At 36.4% G+C, this 18,072-nt stretch overlaps 1 protein-coding gene across 1 annotated transcript in view; it reads left to right on the forward strand.

The window, feature by feature from the left end:
* The window catches only part of LOC105813622 (ankyrin repeat domain-containing protein 12), a 79,521-nt gene that overhangs the window by 55,206 nt on the left and 6,243 nt on the right, over nt 1–18,072 (forward strand). The window contains exons 4-5 of the mRNA XM_012648381.1: nt 1,296–6,004; nt 13,170–13,268. Of these exons, the coding sequence (XP_012503835.1) occupies nt 1,296–6,004; nt 13,170–13,268 (4,808 nt within the window). The remainder of the gene's footprint in view (nt 1–1,295; nt 6,005–13,169; nt 13,269–18,072) is intronic.

Below are 18,072 nucleotides of genomic sequence, written 5' to 3' on the forward strand. Positions count from 1 at the left end.
GGTACAAATATTTTAACTACATGAATCGCTTTTGTACAGTTTGAGTAAAAGTTATAAGTGTGCCCTTCACCACTTTGTAATGATACTATCTTAGAACATTCCCACGTCTTCTCCAAAAAAGATTGTGGTCTCTCAGATCCTCTTACAGTGCTAAATACCTTGTAGACACTCAAAAATGCTCCTGGAATTTGAATTTTCATTGAGAATACTTGGGAGCTAGATTACTTTGGAGCAAGCTTAATATATTAAAATGTATAATTTTAATATTAAATACCTAGCAAATGAAGTCTTCATCATTATTGTAATGAGTTTGGGGGTTTTTTTCCCTCTTGGTTAGAGGCCTCGGTTTTCATTTCCCTTAGATTCTCAGGTTTTCTTTTCAGTTAGAGGCACCATGCATGCATTTCAGGTAGGAAAAGATGCTAACCTGGGAAGAAAAAAATTCATTTTGTTAAAAAAAGGTGTAATGAAGTAAAATTGTAATGTTTTGGCTATATTTATGCAACAGCTTGGAGGCAATTTCATAAAATTAGATTTCGATGTACTTAAAAATATATAGGAATTGAGCCCATTATTTCCCACATTGTACTAAATCATATATTAATATCAAGTCTAAATTATAGATGAGGAAAACTAAGAAATAGAGCATTTTTCATAAAATTATATATTCAATTTACTTGTTACAATCTTAATTAGGTAATCGGTTATATTTCTTATAATTTTTCTGGTTCTTTTCCTAAATAGTCATATTTCTTGTATGACCATTAAACCATTCACCTTTAAGTTATTATCCTTTATGGAAATCATGCAATCCTTTACAATTTTACTAATAAATATTCTGAAACACATAAAAACAATTTATGGTGTTTACATAATTAAGCCCTTGCAGTTAGTGGTTCTTGATCTGTTTTGAATCAAAGAATCTAAGTCAAGTTAAATATTCTCTTTCCAGAAAAAATGTATATGTATGCAGAATTTTACATAACATTTTAGTAGCTAGTGTCTTCCCTGAATCCAGACCAGTAAGTTACGAATCTCTGTATTACATATTTTTATATTATATATTGTGAATTTAATATATTGTGTGCCTTTGGAAATGTCAAAAGTATCTCATCATAAAGCAGATAGTTCTACAACACTGTAGCAGAGCTCTTAAATATTTCTATTGCACTATTATAAATCTGAAGTGATTTTGAATTGTTCGAAATATTTATTGTGTAAGTTATATCTTTCTCTGTCTTTTTTTTCTGACAATTGTGTTTTGACCAACAACAGATTTTCTTTTCTTATTTTAGATTCTGAAGAGGCTCAGTCAGTAAATCCTTCTAGTGTTGATGAAAATATTGACTCTGAGACAGAGAAAGACTCTCTCATTTGTGAAAATAAACAGATACTTCCCAGTAAAGCACCTCTTCCATCTGCCCTGGATGAGTATGAGTTCAAAGATGACGATGATGAAGAAATAAATAAAATGATTGATGATAGGCATATTCTTAGGAAAGAACAACGAAAAGAGAATGAATCTGAAGCAGAAAAGAATAGTTTATTTGCAAAACAGGAGAAAGCCTTCTATCCTAAATCATTTAAAAGTAAAAAACAAAAGCCATCTAGGGTTTTGTATTCAAGTACTGAAAGTTCTGATGAAGAAGTTCTTCAGAACAAAAAGATTTCTACTTCATGTTCTGTCCCCGAATCATCAAATTCTGATATACAGACCAAAAAAGAATATGTAGTTTCAAGTGAACACAAACAGAAAGGCAAAGTTAAAAGAAAATTAAAAAATCAGAATAAAAATAAAGAGAACCAAGAGCTAAAGCAAGAAAAAGAGGGAAAAGAAAATACCAGAGTAGCAAACTTGACAGTTAATACTGCACTAGATTGTCCAGAAAAGACCAGAGAAGAGGGGAATTTTAGGAAATCTTTTAGCCCAAAAGATGATACTTCATTACATTTATTTCATATTTCCACTGGTAAATCTCCCAAACATTCTTGTGGATTAAGTGAAAAACAATCAACACCACTAAAACAAGAACATACTAAAACATGTTTATCACCAGGAAGTTCTGAAATGTCATTACAGCCTGATCTTGTTCGGTTTGATAATACAGAATCTGAACTCTTGCCAGAAAGTTCAAGTGTGAAATATTGTAAGCATAAGGAAAAAAATAAACATCAGAAAGATTTTCACTTAGAATTTGGTGAAAAATCAAATGCCAAATTAAAGGATGAAGATCATAGTCCAACATTGGAAAATTCAGATTGCACACTGAAAAAAATGGATAAAGAGGGTAAAACATTAAAAAAACATAAATTGAAACATAAAGAGAGAGAAAAAGAAAAGCATAAAAAAGAAATTGAAGGTGAAAAGGAAAAATATAAAAATAAGGATGGTGCTAAAGAACTGCAGAGGAGTGTAGAATTTGATAGAGAATTTTGGAAAGAGAATTTTTTTAAAAGTGATGAAACTGAAGATTTATTTTTAAATGTGGAACATGAGTCCCTAACATTAGAAAAAAAATCAAAATTAGAAAAAAACATGAAAGATGATAAATCAACTAAGGAAAAGCATATCCCAAGAGAGAGGAACTGTAAAGAGCGGGAAAAGATTAAAAAGGAAAGTGAGAAATCTTATAGGGAAGAAAAAATAAAAGATCTAAAAGAAGAGAGAGAGAATGTACCCACAGAGAAAGAAACAGAATTCAGTTCTTTGAGTATAAGTGCTAATGATGAATCTGTAGGACTACAGTCAGTGGAAAAGGAAATAGACATTGAAAAACAAGAAAAGCATATAAAAGAGAGTAAAGAAAAATCTGAAAAACGGTTTCAAACTAAGGATGTCGAGAAGACTGAAAGAAAAAATTTTGAAAAAGAGAAGAAGACAAAACATGAGCATAAGTCAGAAAAAGATAAATTAGATCTTAGTGAATGTGTCGATAGAATAAAAGAAAAGGAAAAGCTATATTCACATCACACAGAGAAATGCCATAAAGAAGGTGAGAAGATCAAAAATATTACTACTATTAAAAAAACTGATGACAGAGAGAAAAGTAGGGAAAAAATGGATAGGAAACACGACAAAGAAAAACCTGAAAAAGATAGACATCTAGCAGAAAGCAAAGAAAAACACTTGATGGAGAAGAAAAATAAGCAATCAGATAATAGTGAGTATACTAAATCAGAAAAAGGCAAAAGTAAAGAAAAAGACAGAGAGATAGACAAAAAGGAAAAGTCTAGAGATAAAGAAAGTATAAATATAACTAACTCCAAACACACACAGGAAGAGAAAAAGTCAAGTACAGTAGACAGTAATAAAGCACAACATGAAAAACCCTTGTCCCTTAAAGAAAAAGCAAAAGATGAACCGTTGAAAATTCCAGATGGAAAAGAAAAAGATAAAAAAGATAAGGATATCGATAGGTACAAAGAGCGGGACAAACATAAAGATAAGATCCAATTGAATAGTTTACTCAAACTAAAATCTGAAGCGGATAAGCCTAAACCTAAGTCATCACCAGCATCAAAGGATACTCGACCTAAAGAAAAGAGATTAGTGAATGATGATTTAATGCAGACAAGTTTTGAGCGAATGCTAAGCCTTAAAGACCTAGAAATAGAACAGTGGCACAAAAAACATAAGGAAAAAATTAAGCAAAAGGAAAAGGAACGGTTGAGAAATCGTAACTGTTTAGAACTTAAAGTAAAAGATAAAGAAAAAACAAAGCATGCATTAGCTGAATCCAAAAATAAAGAACTCACTAGGTCAAAGAGTTCAGAGTTGACTGATGCTTACACCAAGGAGAAACAATCAAAAGATGCTGTAAGTAACAGATCACAATCTGTTGACACCAAAAATATAATGAATTTAGGGAAGTCATCTTTTGTTTCAGATAATAGCTTAAACAGGTCTCCTAGATCTGAAACTGAAAAGCTTGGTCTCAGCTCCAGATCTGTATCCATGATTTCTGTTGCTAGTTCAGAAGATTCCTGCCATACTACAGTGACAACTCCAAGGCCTCCAGTGGAGTATGATTCTGACTTTATGTTAGAGGGTTCAGAATCCCAAATGTCCTTTTCCCAGTCACCTTTTTTGCCAGTTGCCAAATCTCCTGCTCTTCATGAAAGGGAATCGGACAGCCTAGCTGACCTGCCAGAGCGAATTAAACCACCATATGCAAATAGACTTCCAGCATCCCATCTCAGGTCATCTTCTGTAGAAGATGTTAAACTAGTTATAAATGAGGGGAGACCTATTGTAGAAGTTCGAAGATGTAGCATGCCATCTGTCATTTGTGAACATACAAAACAATTCCAGACAATATCAGAAGAAAGCCATCAAGGTAGCTTATCAGCTGTGCCAAGAGATACTTGTCCTTCTCCCAAACCTGAGATTTTTTCAAATGTGCCTGAAAGAGACCATTCAAATGTGTCTACCATACATTCCAGTTTTGCAGCCTCTCCAACTAGATCTGTAAACAACAAATATGTTTCAGCTGATATAAATGTCATTAAGAGTACTGCTGCAGTGGGCACTGTAGTCGACAGTCCTATGCATTTAGAATCATCTAATCAGGTTGGCGTGATCCAAAATAAATCGTGGGAGATACCTGTTGATAGACTGGAGACCTTAAGCACCAGAGACTTTATCTGTCCAAACTCTCAGACACCTGATCAGGAGTCCTCTGTTCAAGGCTTTTGTAATCCTGAAAACAAAATATTGAAAGAAAATACTGATTTTTTATGCCTGCACCAGACTGATCTGCCAGGAAACTGTTGTGCTCAGGATCCGGCATCCTTTCTGCCTTCACAGCAACCTTGCTCTTTCCCCAGCCAATCACTTTCAGATGCTGAATCTATTTCTAAACATACGTCTTTGTCATATGTTGCCAATCAAGAGCCGGGTATTTTACAACAGAAAAATGCAACTCAAATTATTAGTTCTGTTTTAGATACTGATAATGAATCTACGAAAGATACAGAAGATACTTTTGTCCTAGCAGAGGTTCAAAAGACAGACGCCTTTGTCCCAGTGTACTCTGAAAGCACTATTCAAGAAGTATCACCAAATTTTGAAAAGACTAATACTTTACCTCTATTACCATCAGAAAAGAACTTTAATGGAACTGATGCCTCTGCCCAGCTAAGTACACATTATGCGTTTAGCAAACTAACTTACAAGTCTTCCAGTAGCCATGAGGTTGAGAATAGCACAACTGATATTCAGGTTATTTCACATGAAAAAGAAAAACTGGAGAGTTTGGTTTTAACTCATTTGAATAGGTGTGATTCTGATTTATGTGAAATGAATGTAGGGATGCCAAAAGGAAACCTAAATGAACAAGATAATTCAAAACATTGTCCTGAAAGTGAAAAGTGTTTGCTTTCCATTGAAGATGAAGAATCTCAACAAAGCACTTTATCAAGTCTGGAAAACCATTCACAACAGTCAGCTCAACCAGAAATGCATAAATATAGTCAACTAGTTAAAGTAGAATTAGAAGAAAATAATGAAGATGATAAAACTGAAAACCAAATCCCTCAAAGAATGACTAGAAACAAAACAAGTACAATGGCAAATCAAAGCAAGCAGATTCTTGCTAGCTGTACACTATTATCAGAAAAAGATACTGAGTCTTCATCTCCTAGAGGAAGAATAAGATTAACTGAAGAAGACGATCCTCAAATTCACCATCCACGGAAAAGGAAAGTGTCACGTGTACCTCAGCCTGTGCAAGTGAGTCCCTCCTTACTACAAGCAAAAGAGAAAACTCAGCAATCTCTGGCAGCCATCGTAGATTCTCTGAAACTAGATGAGATTCAGCCATACAGTTCAGAGAGAGCAAATCCATATTTTGAATACTTGCACATAAGGAAAAAAATTGAAGAAAAGCGCAAGTTATTATGCAGTGTTATTCCTCAAGCACCTCAGTATTATGATGAATATGTAACATTTAATGGATCTTATCTCCTGGATGGAAATCCATTAAGCAAGATTTGTATTCCCACAGTAAGTAACATCATCATTTGATATACATCTGCAATGCTGTCCAATAGAAGTATAATGCAAGCTACATAAGTAATTTCAAATTTTCTTGTAGCCACATTTGAAAAAGTAGAAAGAGGTAAAATTCGTCCTACTATTTAACCCAATATATCCAAAGTACTATTTTAACATATAATCAATATAGAAAGATTATTAAGATATTGTACATTTTTTAAAACTTAAATCTGAAATCTGGTATGCTCACAGCACATCTCAGTACAGGCTAACCACATTTCAGAAAGTGTTCAGTAGCCAAGTGTGGCTAATAGCCACCTTGTTCAACAGCACAGATCCTATAGTATTTTCTTTTCCTTACCTACTTTTTCTTTTGTTTCAAAGGAGACATGTTTTTATTTCTTTGAAGTCTAATGCCTCTACATAAGCTTTCGATCCTATTTTTTCCATTCGTCTCCGGAACCTTCTTCTATTAAAACACTGTTCTCGCTAGTATATTTTCTTCATTTTCCCCTCTCTGTTTACCTTTATCCACCTACTCAGAACTTAGTTGAGTCTCCTCCATCCTGGGGATAAAAAATGTCTCACTAAGTGAGCTCATCGAGCTTACTGTCTGTCTCTCCTTCACTGCCACGCTCTTGGAGAGTGCACTGTGTTTTCTCTGTCTCATTTCCTATTCATTCCTTAACCATCACGCACTGGCAGAGAACACCATTGAGCCCTTAATTGCCAGACTCATTGGCCTGTTTTCATTTTTCTTTCTATTTGATCTGTCAAATTTGACATTGTGACCACTTCATAAAATCTTCCCCTCCCTGGTCTTTCATGATGATGATCTTTCTGGTTCCTGTGCTTCACTACCTAATCTTTTTCTGTCTTTTTTAATGACTCCTTTTCTCTACCACCCATTAAACATGAGTTCTCTAGTGATCCATTTTCCAGTTGACTTTTTGCTTTATGTGCTCTCCAGATGTGTAGATTACCTGTCTCTATGGTTTCAGCAGTCTTCCAGGTGCCAGTTAATCCCCAGAAATTCTTACCTAGCCATATCATTTTTGTTGACCTCCAGAATTAAATATAGTTTCCTTCTGAGCATCATCACCTAAATGTCCTTCAAACACCTTGTCATAAATTGGATTCTCCAGGAAGTAGATACTGAGATTGTGTGCAAGAAGTTTATTGGTGAGTTTAATCAGGAATAAGTAAGTATGTGAGATAAGCAGAATTGGGCAGAGTGAGAAGTTGAACTGAAATGCAGTTGCAGCAGTGACCTCAGCTGAACCCACAAGAGCTTTGGAGTAGGATGTCCCTTCTGATAGGGGCCTCCCCTCAGGGAACATGCCTTTGGGCCCACCGGCACTTTTCCCTGAAAGGTGATTGGAGAGGGACTCCAGTGAGAGATGTTAGCCACCAACACTCCCAGAAACTGGGAGATGAGTGCCTCATTCCTGCACTAAGATCTCAAACTCAACATATACCAAAAGGAATTATTTACCCCTTACTTCCTCAAAACCAAATCTGTATTCATTAGTAATGGTGCCGAAGTAGTAAATGAGCAGTCACCAAATTCTAACAACTCTGCTTTACAACTCCAAAATCTGTACCCTCTACCACTGTCTTGTGTGAGGACCCTTATCATCTCTCACTTAGATCATTGCAGCAACTTTTTCTTTATACTTTTAGTCTTCTGCTGGAGACTTTTTGTTGTTAAATTTCTATTCTTTTTAAAGCAATAAATAACCATTTTCCTATTTAAATACCTAAACTGTGATTAACTGGCTTCCCATTGCCTACAGCTTAAAATCCAAATTGTAAGCTTTGCATACTAACCAGACATTTCACAGTCTGACCCCAGAGTACCTCTCCAGCTTCAATTTCTCACTGCTGCTGCTAAACTCACCCAGTATCTCAGCCAAATTGAACTTACTCTTCTACAGAAATCTTTTCTTCACTCCTTTTGATGCCTTAGCAGTAATGTTCTCTCTACCTGAAATGTTCTTCTCTCCATCCCCTTCTCGTCCTTTTCCATGCCTTTTGTTCTGGCTGTGATGTCACCTTTGTGGGAAATCTTTTCAAAGCAGAATAGCTTATGTCTTCCTTATACCTCCCCGATAATCTCATAGTAAATCGTTTACATGTCTGCCTCTACTTCTGAGCTGTAATCTGATTAAGGGCTAGGACACCATTTATCTCTTACAGAATGAGTCCCAAATTCATCTTCAGCCCAGAATATACTACTGATGTATGTCCATAATCATGTTTCTAGCTGCTTCTGGATATCTCCTTAGTGTCCTTTAAGATCCTTTAAAATCATTATGTCCAATACCAAACCCATTTATCTCAAAAGTGCTCTTTTTGCCCTCTGTTTTAATTACTGTCATTATCAGCTGTTGAATTTCCCCTGACTGGAAACCCAAGATTCAACCTTGATCTACTCTTCTCCACCTTCACATCAGATCAGTCATTAAGTCATATTCATTCCTCTCACTTCTCTTTCCCCTTCTCTTCTGTCTGTTACCACTGCTGTGCAAGGACTTCTTTAGCTTCTTAGACTATCAAGTATTCATCATATTGCATATGCATGTAATTCATAACTATGTGCTAAGCATTATGCTAGTAACTAGATACTAGAGATAAGTAAAACACATTCTGAGTTGCTGCCCATAGGTTTCTAGTCCTCATTAATCTCTTCTCTCAGTCTAGACTTCTTACTCTCTGGGTTCATTTTAAAACACAGATCTGATTATGTGACTCCTGGGCTAAACATCTTAAGGGAGTCCTAATTTTCTATAGGCTGAACTCCCAGTTCCTTACTGTATACAAGGTCCTTCTCATAATTTTCTAGTCTTGGCTCTAGTTACGTCCCCACTGTACACACTTGTTATACTTGGAGTCCTCTGACTATACTGCGCTGTTTCAAAGATGTTCTTCTTTCAAAGCCCAGTTCAGAAAAGATCAAAAAGTTACAAGAAAGATGTTTTTTTAGTCCCACACCCACAGAATCTGCCTGATGCTAGTGCCTTTTAAGTCTTCTTAAAAGAGAACAGATTTAGACAGCCCCTAGTAGATTAAAAATAATAGAAGTTGTGGGGCTGGGCGCAGTGGCTCACGACTGTGATCCTCACACTTTGGGAGGCCAGGAGTTCGAGACAAGCCTGAGCAAGAATGAGACCCCATCTCTGCAAAAAGTAGAAAAAATTAGCCAGGCATGATGATGTGTGCCTATAGTCTCAGCTACTCTGGAAGCTGAGGCAGGAGGATCACTTGAGCCCCAGGAGTTTGAGATTGTGGTGAGGTATGATGACACCACTGCACTGTAGCCCCGGAGATGGAACAAGACCCTGTCTCAAAAAATAAGAGTTGTAAATAAATGTCATCGATAGACTCTTTCAACAAAATCATTTGTTAATGATTCAAAGAATATAAAACTAGTAACTTGTTTCTTTATTTCCCAACTTTATTTCTCCTAAAAGGGTAAGAAATTTTTACTGAAATAATATGTAATATTATAGGCTGGAAATATAGGTGTAACTATAAAGATATTTAAATTAGAACTTTGTACAAACTATTTCAGTAAAAATAATTTGAAATAAACCATGTTAGGTTGCTACCTTAATGCAATCTATTGACTTCATATATATATTTAGATTTGTTATATATTGTGCACATGTGGGTATCATAGACACACATATATGTATATGTTATGTTTATACTCTCACCTTTTCTTATTCCTGCAAAGATAATGTAATACAAGTTTGATTCTCTTGAAGCAATCCTAGGGATATGTCTTTGATTATATGAGTATTTAGTTGTTATATTGTTACAAAAGGGACTATAAGAGAGCTGAGAAATTTTTCTGGATGAGTTTTGTTTTTTTGTTTTATTTTTAGAGACAGGGTCTTGCTCTTGCTCAGGCTGGTCTCGAACTCCTGAGCTCAAGCAATCCTCCCGCTTCGGCCTCCCAGAGTGCTAGGATTACAGGTGTGAGTCACTGGGCTGGCCTGAATGAGTTTTTTTTTTAATTTTTGTGTTTAAATGAGAATTACTAAAATAGAACACACAGCACAATATAGTAAAAAGAGCAATGGATTTCTAATTAGCATACATGAGTTCAAGTCTAGATTTTGCTGTAAACTAGCTGTGTGATCTTGAATAATTCACTTCACATCTCTGATCCTTAGTTTCCACATCTATAAAACAAGAATATCTACCCTACTTCAAAGCAGGTTGAAATAGTATATGCCAAAGTCCATTTAAACTTGTTATAACTATATAGTTTTAAGGAGTTACCATTATCTTAAACCCAGCTTCAAATGACTTTAAGATTCGTATTTATTAGAACTAACATATGAACTCCAGCCTTTTGTTTTTGAAAGGCTGTGTGTTTGAGTTTACTGAACTAAAACTCATTTGTTCAAAATTTAGTTTAAAAAAATAAGACCAGAATAACAAAAATTACTTAAGCACTACATTTTTTTTTTTCGTACTTTCCAATATGGCCTTATCCATTTGTTTCCTCCTAGCCAGCTAATTACCATTTTGTCAAAATGACCTTTACTCATATTTATGTGATCTGGTTATAAAACCCATTAGAAATGTGGTAAAATGTCCCCAGAATCCATCTAAGTGTTTCTTCTTCCATTAAATACTTTACTCACAGTTTAACCAGGATGCTGATATTTTTCAAGAGGAAATCAAGGTAAAATAAATAAATAAACAAACAAACAAACTGCAGGTTAGGATTCCCAAAATCAAATGAACAAGGAGAAAAAAGAGACGTCACAACCTGCAGTCTACTGTGACCACTAGTAACAATACACCCTACAGAAATCTTGGAGGAATTCCAAGAGTGGGTGATAAGAGAAAAGTGCACTGCTAGGTAGCTGTCAAGAGAGTAACTATTCTCGAGGCTCCTTGGACTCACAGATACTGAAAGGTAAAATCGCCAAGCATGATTTACTTGAAGGCAGATGAGGAAAACAGCAAACGGCAAGTTTTCTCAGAAAGTCTCCATGTATCCCTTTGGTGATTTTTATCTCTCCTCTATATGTGATAAATGTTGATGATTCCCACGGTTTTATATTCTGCCCAAATCTCTCTCCTTGTCTCCTTTTTGGCCCGACCTGAATGTTCAGAAGCTTCACAAACGCAGCATGTCAGCACTAAACTGAACTTAACCAAAAACCTGATTCTTCACTCCCTCCTCCATCTAACACCACTTTAACAATGATTTGCTTTCTCAATTCCTTTCCTACAACCTGTTCTCCTGGCAAAACAGCAAGCTGTAAGACCTTCCAGTGGCTCCCCATTACGTATGTTCTACATAATGTATCTCTTCCACAGTGTGTTAATTAAATACCTTCGGTGACAGGGAGGCTTTCATGGTCAAATAATTTTGGGAAACACTGTTAATCTAAAAATAGGTTGCTTCACCACAGGACTTCTCAGAGCCTTTAATGTGTTTTAATTGTGAGACTCCAAAGTGCGTACGTGTGTACAGGTGCACAGTGTTTCCCAAACTTGTTCTTGGTACCATTTCCTGTAAGTTGTCTCTATGGGCTCAATGTTCTGTGGAGCCGACTTTAAAGTTCCTTTACAGAATAGACTACAGCTTCCATTACTCTGCCCCTGCTGATCTCTCCATCCTCATTTCACCGTTTGTTTTGTCAAATTTGATGTTCCAGGAACTCAGGACTGCTTGTCGTAGTTGCCTGTAGATACTGTACTGTTTGTTTTATGCCTTTGATCTTGTTATCCTCTCTTCGAGAAATTAGTTCCCTCCCTCCTTTGCCTTTCTTTTTTTCCCCACAGTGATTCATTTCTTTAACTCTCTACTCTGGCTCTTCCTTTGAGGCGCAGCTCAGGCACTACCCTCTCAAGAAAGCTTTCTCTGGCACCCCAGTCTCAGATGAGTAGAAACTCTTCCTCTACACTCCTTGAAATAACTAGAGGCCTGTATGATTTTGCAAAACTGAAACAATAGCACCAAATTAAATTTAAAGCAGTTGGCAGGACACAGAAATGAAAAAAATGTATTGAAATTAGAGGCCTTAAAAATTATCAGCCCAGTAAGTTATTTGTCCTGTAGAATTCTCCACATTCTGATTCAACTGATTAAATCTGTATGATGTTATTTAACATGTTTTTTAGTCCCCCATAATCCTTGGAAACTATATGTTGATTATAGAGTCTCGATAGATCCAGGTTTGATTTTTGGCAAGAGCTTTTCATATATGATGTTGTATGATTCCTGTGGCACCACCAGGAAGCAGATAATATACCCAGTTGTCCCACTTTCATATGGAGTTGACAGTTAAACTGTTAGAAGAGTCAAATAAGTTGTACTGTGCCAAAACGTACTGAGCTATCTTAACTTTGCCCTAATATGCTGACAGTAATTACAAGCAAGGATAAGAGGGGGGAATATATTAAATTGATACTCAGAGGTAGAGGAAGAATATTCAGAGGTCACAGATGGTTACTGACATCTCTTGGATGTCTCCATGTTAACAGGAGAGTGCATGCATAGATTGAATGAGTTTCTTCAACCTCCAGCATCTACCAGAAATCACAGTCCACTGTAATATCAAATTAGAGATGAACCGTAAGCTTTTTGGAGTATGGATAGACAAAGTTATATAGGATGTCACATGTAATAAAGAATTTTGAAAACCACAAATAAGGCCGTTTTATCTACTTTTAATAAAAGACATTTCATTTAATGTAACACTGAGGACTTTAGTGTTTGATTTTTATCATGTCTGCAAAGAGACTTCACTTACCATACCAATACACAGACTGCTGTAATCTTTATGACTATTTCCTTCATGTTTGTACTAGCTTTTCCGTTTTTGTGACTCTTTCCTGTCCGTGAGCTATCACTTACTGATGCTCTAAAATGTGTCTCTCCATAGTAAGTACCTTTCTTAGTCCTTCTGATTTGCTCTTTAAAATATGCCGTGACCTCATAATCAAAACATCTAAGATTGTGAAATACCCTGCTGTTTCAAACAGAATGGATGGAGAAGTAACAACCAGTTGTATGATTAGTACTGTATTTTTTAAATCACAGATCATCAGAATTTAAGTTATGCACTAAAAGGGTTTAATTTTAAAAGAGTAGCCCATTACTGTAAATAAATCCTAATATTTTTAATTATGTTTTTAAAATTAGATTACACCACCACCTTCACTGTCAGATCCACTTAAAGAGCTTTTTCGGCAACAGGAAGTTGTAAGGATGAAACTACGTTTACAACACAGTATTGAAAGGGTAAGAAATGTTTAAATTTACCTTTATGCTAAAAAAATTATTTTAACAATGAATTTAAATGGCCTACAGTTTTTTATTAGTGGATTTTCCTTATTTAGAACCATTTGAGGAAATGGTTTGATTTTGTTGTCTTGTGCTTATCCAAATTTAGGTGGAGAAATTTTAAGCCTATTTTAGAATTAGCTACTCCCATATTTTAATTCATGTTGATTATATTTTCAGTATATTAAAAGTCTCTAATAATTTCTTGTTATCATTTGTTGAATTTGTAGAACTAATAGCAGTAGATTCCTAGTAGGACATTTGGATTTCCAGGTTTTGGAGTCATTGCTTAGAAACAGATATTTTAGGGCTAAAGTGCAAAATGCTTATAAAGGCTGTGCTTATGTGTCCTTACAGGTCTGCTGTAGTATCTGATTTCCAGTGGTTAGTTTTGGCATGAAATGACAGGAGGAAAAACCTATCCGGTTATTTATAGAAATTTTAAAGGTTATTTTACTTGGATTTACAAAAATATAAGTTTCTTTATCTTTTGGGAGGGTCAAGGATCTCTGAAAATGTGATGTAAGCTGTGATCCTTCTTCACAGAAATGTGCATCTACTCATTTACAAACAAAATCTTGTATGTAATTTCTTTGATTCATACATGATTGATAGCCCTGACAGAGGTTCATAACTTTTTTTGTTCTATGGACCCCTGTAACAATCTGGGAAATTAGGAACCTCTTTTCAAAATGTTTTTAAATGAATAAAGTTCATAGGATTACAAAAAGAATCAACAAAAGAAAGAAGAGCTGATACAGAAATATAGAACTTACAACACTGTGCATGACTCCCTGCCAATGAGTAATTTGGTAGCAATAAGAAGTTACATAATATAGCTCATCAATTGCTATTTCAACCATTACACATGTTTGAAGCCACCTGGTATATATTCACCTATGCACCTATCCAGGTTACAGAAAGCCATGCCACCTTACAGTTAAAAATTCTTATTTGAACTGTGCAATTTGCAGAACCGTAACAAATAACAAAATGACATAAAACCTTCCACATATTGACCAATAAACAATTAGAATTGCAGCATATTAGCAACTTAAACGTCTGACCAACGTGAGAACAAAAAACTACCAGTTGGTGGCTGAATAGCTATTAGCTGCAGAATTGCCTGATCCTTGGCCAGCTGTGTTGCACAAGTGTTTCCACACAGAAGAACTGTAATCGTGTCATAGAGCAGCAGATCTAATAACTGCTGGAGTTTTGAAGAAAATATAAAATTTGGGGGGGATATCTGTAGAAACTATAATATAAATTCGGAAATATTTGTCATTTCTATGGATGATGAAATTGCAGATAACTTCTAATTCCTTTGTGGTTTGTGGACACATTCTTAGTTGAAAGAAATGCCAGTTGGAGGTTAGTAAACATAAAGATATAATTTTTTCCAAGCCAAGTTCACAGACTACCCTTCCTTCATTTTATCCCATATGCTTTTTGGGGGTATAAGGACTCCCAAGAACCCCTGTTTAAGGGCCATTTTCCCCACAGAAAATAACATTTGAATGCTGTATTAAATGAATGAACAAGGCTTGCAGCCAGAGCCCCTGGCCCATTTCCTCAGAACTGCCCCATGTTCTTTCTGCTCTTTCAGCCCAAAAACTAAGAGGAAGCAATACTTTGGCATACCCATAACCTGTCTCCATAAGACATTGAGAGGCTCTGCTCTAGGGGTTCAAAGACACAAAATTAAGAATGCTGATCAAAAGTGGAATATTTGGACTATGAATTAAGCAACATATCTGTGTTATTTTAGGAGAGGGAGGATCTGACTTTAGAAAATACATTTCTCACATAGTGTTTGTTTTGGAGAGATTTTTTGTTATCTCTCTTAATCTCTACAGGACTACAACCAACTTATTAGGAAAACATTTCTAGCTGTTTTTTCTTTGGATCAAGTTTTTGGATATTTATTGCTTCAAGTTGCACTGTAAATTGTACTTAATCATAAATGTTAGTCTTACCTGTTTATCATTTGTCACAATAAGACCTAAGAAGTTAGTTAAGACCATGTTTCTTTGTTTTTTCACTAAATTATAAATACAGTAAAAGTCTGCAGTAATGTGTATTTAGATATGTTACCTGCATTCTCCCGCGGGGGAAGACTAAAGGTTTTGTGAGTTGAAGGGACAATGGGGAATATAGTTGGGGGTTGGGAGGAGAAGACTAGACACATCCTTTGTATTCTCCCAGCCTAGCCTCCCAGACAGAGCCAACAAATGATGAATGTTATATAACTCAGGAGTTCCTGGAGTCTTTACCTCTGTCCTTGAAGTTCTAATCAGCCCAGGTCCCAGGGTTATCCCTATTGATGTTTAAGCCAAAGAATATAGTTACCACCAGGTGGCACAGTCTGTAATCAAGATCAGGATGGGTTGGGATCTGTAGCTAGACTCCAGGAATTCCCAGTTTTGCTAAGTGCAGAAAATTGGCTAGATCATTTTATTAACCTTATTGTAGAGTGACTCTGCATATTACATAATTGGAAGTTTTGAACCCCACTTAATACATTAAGACAGGATTTTTTTTGTGATTGTTAGAGTTTTACAAGTAGTCGGTGTCAGCATACAGTATGTTTATTTCTATGAAAATACTCATTATGAAAGAGAAGCTGCCACGCCAAAGGGAAGCTACTTCACACCCATTACAATAGCTATAATCAGAAGGACAGTTAATAACAAGTGTTGGCTAGGATATAAAGAAATTGGAACCTTCATATATTTGCTGGTGGAAATGTAAAATGATACAGCTGCTACGGAAAACTGTTTGGCACTTCCACCAACAAGTTAGACAGTTGCCATGTGACCCAGCAGTTCCACTCCTAGTTAACTTACCCAAGAGAAATGAAAACATACATCCAAACAAAAACTTGAGTGTGAATGTTTATAGCAGCAGTTTTTATAAAAGTGGAAACCACTTGGAGGGGAGGAAAAGTCCCTCTACCATCTTAAGATCTCTGCCTGGGCTTGAAAATTAAATTGATGTAAGACAGATTAACAGGAGAAAAATATACAGATACAAGTTTTACGTGACATAGGAGTTCTCATAAGGAAATACCCAAAGAAGTAGCAAGACCTAAATGCTTTCATGCTAGGATAAAGAAAGAAGGGCCGCTGTGGAAAAGTAACCAAAATATATGGGGAGGCTAAAGGAAGATGAAAGTTATTTTAACAAGTCTGTACAGAATTCTCTTGGTCTTGAGTCCCTATCTCTGGTGATACGAATGTTTCTTTCCTCCTGGTATCAGAAGGGCGTCTTTCACGTGGGTTTTATCTCCTGCTTTCACAAGGAAAGGGGGAGGTCAGACCACTGCTGCCTTTCAGGTATCTTTTTGCTCAAAATAATCCTTATTCCAAAGTGGCATATTTTGAGGTGGCATCTTTTGCCACCCTTCAAGCCCAAATATCCATCAACTCAGCAGTCCCCAACCTTTTTGGCACCAGGGACCGGTTTCATGGAAGACAATTTTTCCATGGGGGTGTTGGCAGCTCAGGTGGTGATTAAGCAGCTGTAAATACAGATGAAGCTTCCCTAGCTCCCCCACTGCTCACCTCCTGCTTTGCAGCCCGGTTCCTAACTTTCATGGAAGACAATTTTTCCATGGGGGTGTTGGCAGCTCAGGTGGTGATTAAGCAGCTGTAAATACAGATGAAGCTTCCCTAGCTCCCCCACTGCTCACCTCCTGCTTTGCAGCCCGGTTCCTAACTTTCATGGAAGACAGTTTTTCCACAGGCCAGTGGTGAGGGGAAGTAGAGCTTTGTGGCTCAGTTCGTAACAGGCCACAGACCAGTACCAGTCTGCAGCCCAGGGGTTGGAAACTGCAGCAGCATCTGATGAATGGATAAATCGAAATGTGGTATATCCACACGGTGGAATATTATTCAACCATAAAATGGAGTAAAGTACTGATGCATGCTACATCGTGGATGAACCTTGAAAACATTATGCTAAGTGAAAGAAGCCAATCACAAAAGACCACATATCGTATGATTCCATTTATATTAAGCATTTAGAATAGGTAATTCATAGAGTCAAAGGCAGATGACATGGCGATGGAGGATGGGGTAATGGCAAGTGACTGCTAATGGGTACGGAATTTCTTTTTGGAGTGATGAAAATGTTCAGGAATTAGTGATAGTTGAACATCTTAGTAAATATACTAGAAAGCTACCATTGTACTTTAAAAAATAATTTTAGGCTGGGCACAGTGGCTCACACCTCTAATCGTAGCACTTTAGGAGGCCAACTTGGGAGGATTGCTTGAGCTCAGGAATTTGAGACTAGCCTGAGCAAGAGTGAGACCCATTCTCTACTAAAAAAGAAAAACTAGCTGGGCATGGTGGTGTACACCTATGTTCCCAGCTACTCAGGATGCTGAGGCAGGAGGATCGCCTGAGCCCAGGAGTTTGAAGTTGCTGTGAGCTACAATGACACCACTGTACTCTAGCCCAGGCAACAGAGCACGACTCTCTCAAAAAAAAAAAAAGAAACTGCCAGTTTTGGAAAGAAAATTTGTACTTTGGGAACACTAAAGAGTCCTCAAATCTCTCAAGCCTGCTGTGAACAAAAAGCTATTCAGATTCAGGGTTTTTTAGCATATTTAAAGTGATTTTTTTCTTACTTCAAAAACAATTTGTTGAGGATTGATTTTATTTTTTTTATGTTTTGTTCACCTAGGAAAAACTCATTGTATCCAATGAACAGGAAGTTCTGCGAGTTCATTACAGAGCTGCAAGAACATTGGCCA

The sequence above is a fragment of the Propithecus coquereli genome, unplaced genomic scaffold (assembly GCF_000956105.1).
Source record: "Propithecus coquereli isolate 6110/MARCELLA unplaced genomic scaffold, Pcoq_1.0 Scaffold283, whole genome shotgun sequence".
In the NCBI taxonomy this organism is placed as follows: domain Eukaryota; kingdom Metazoa; phylum Chordata; class Mammalia; order Primates; family Indriidae; genus Propithecus; species Propithecus coquereli.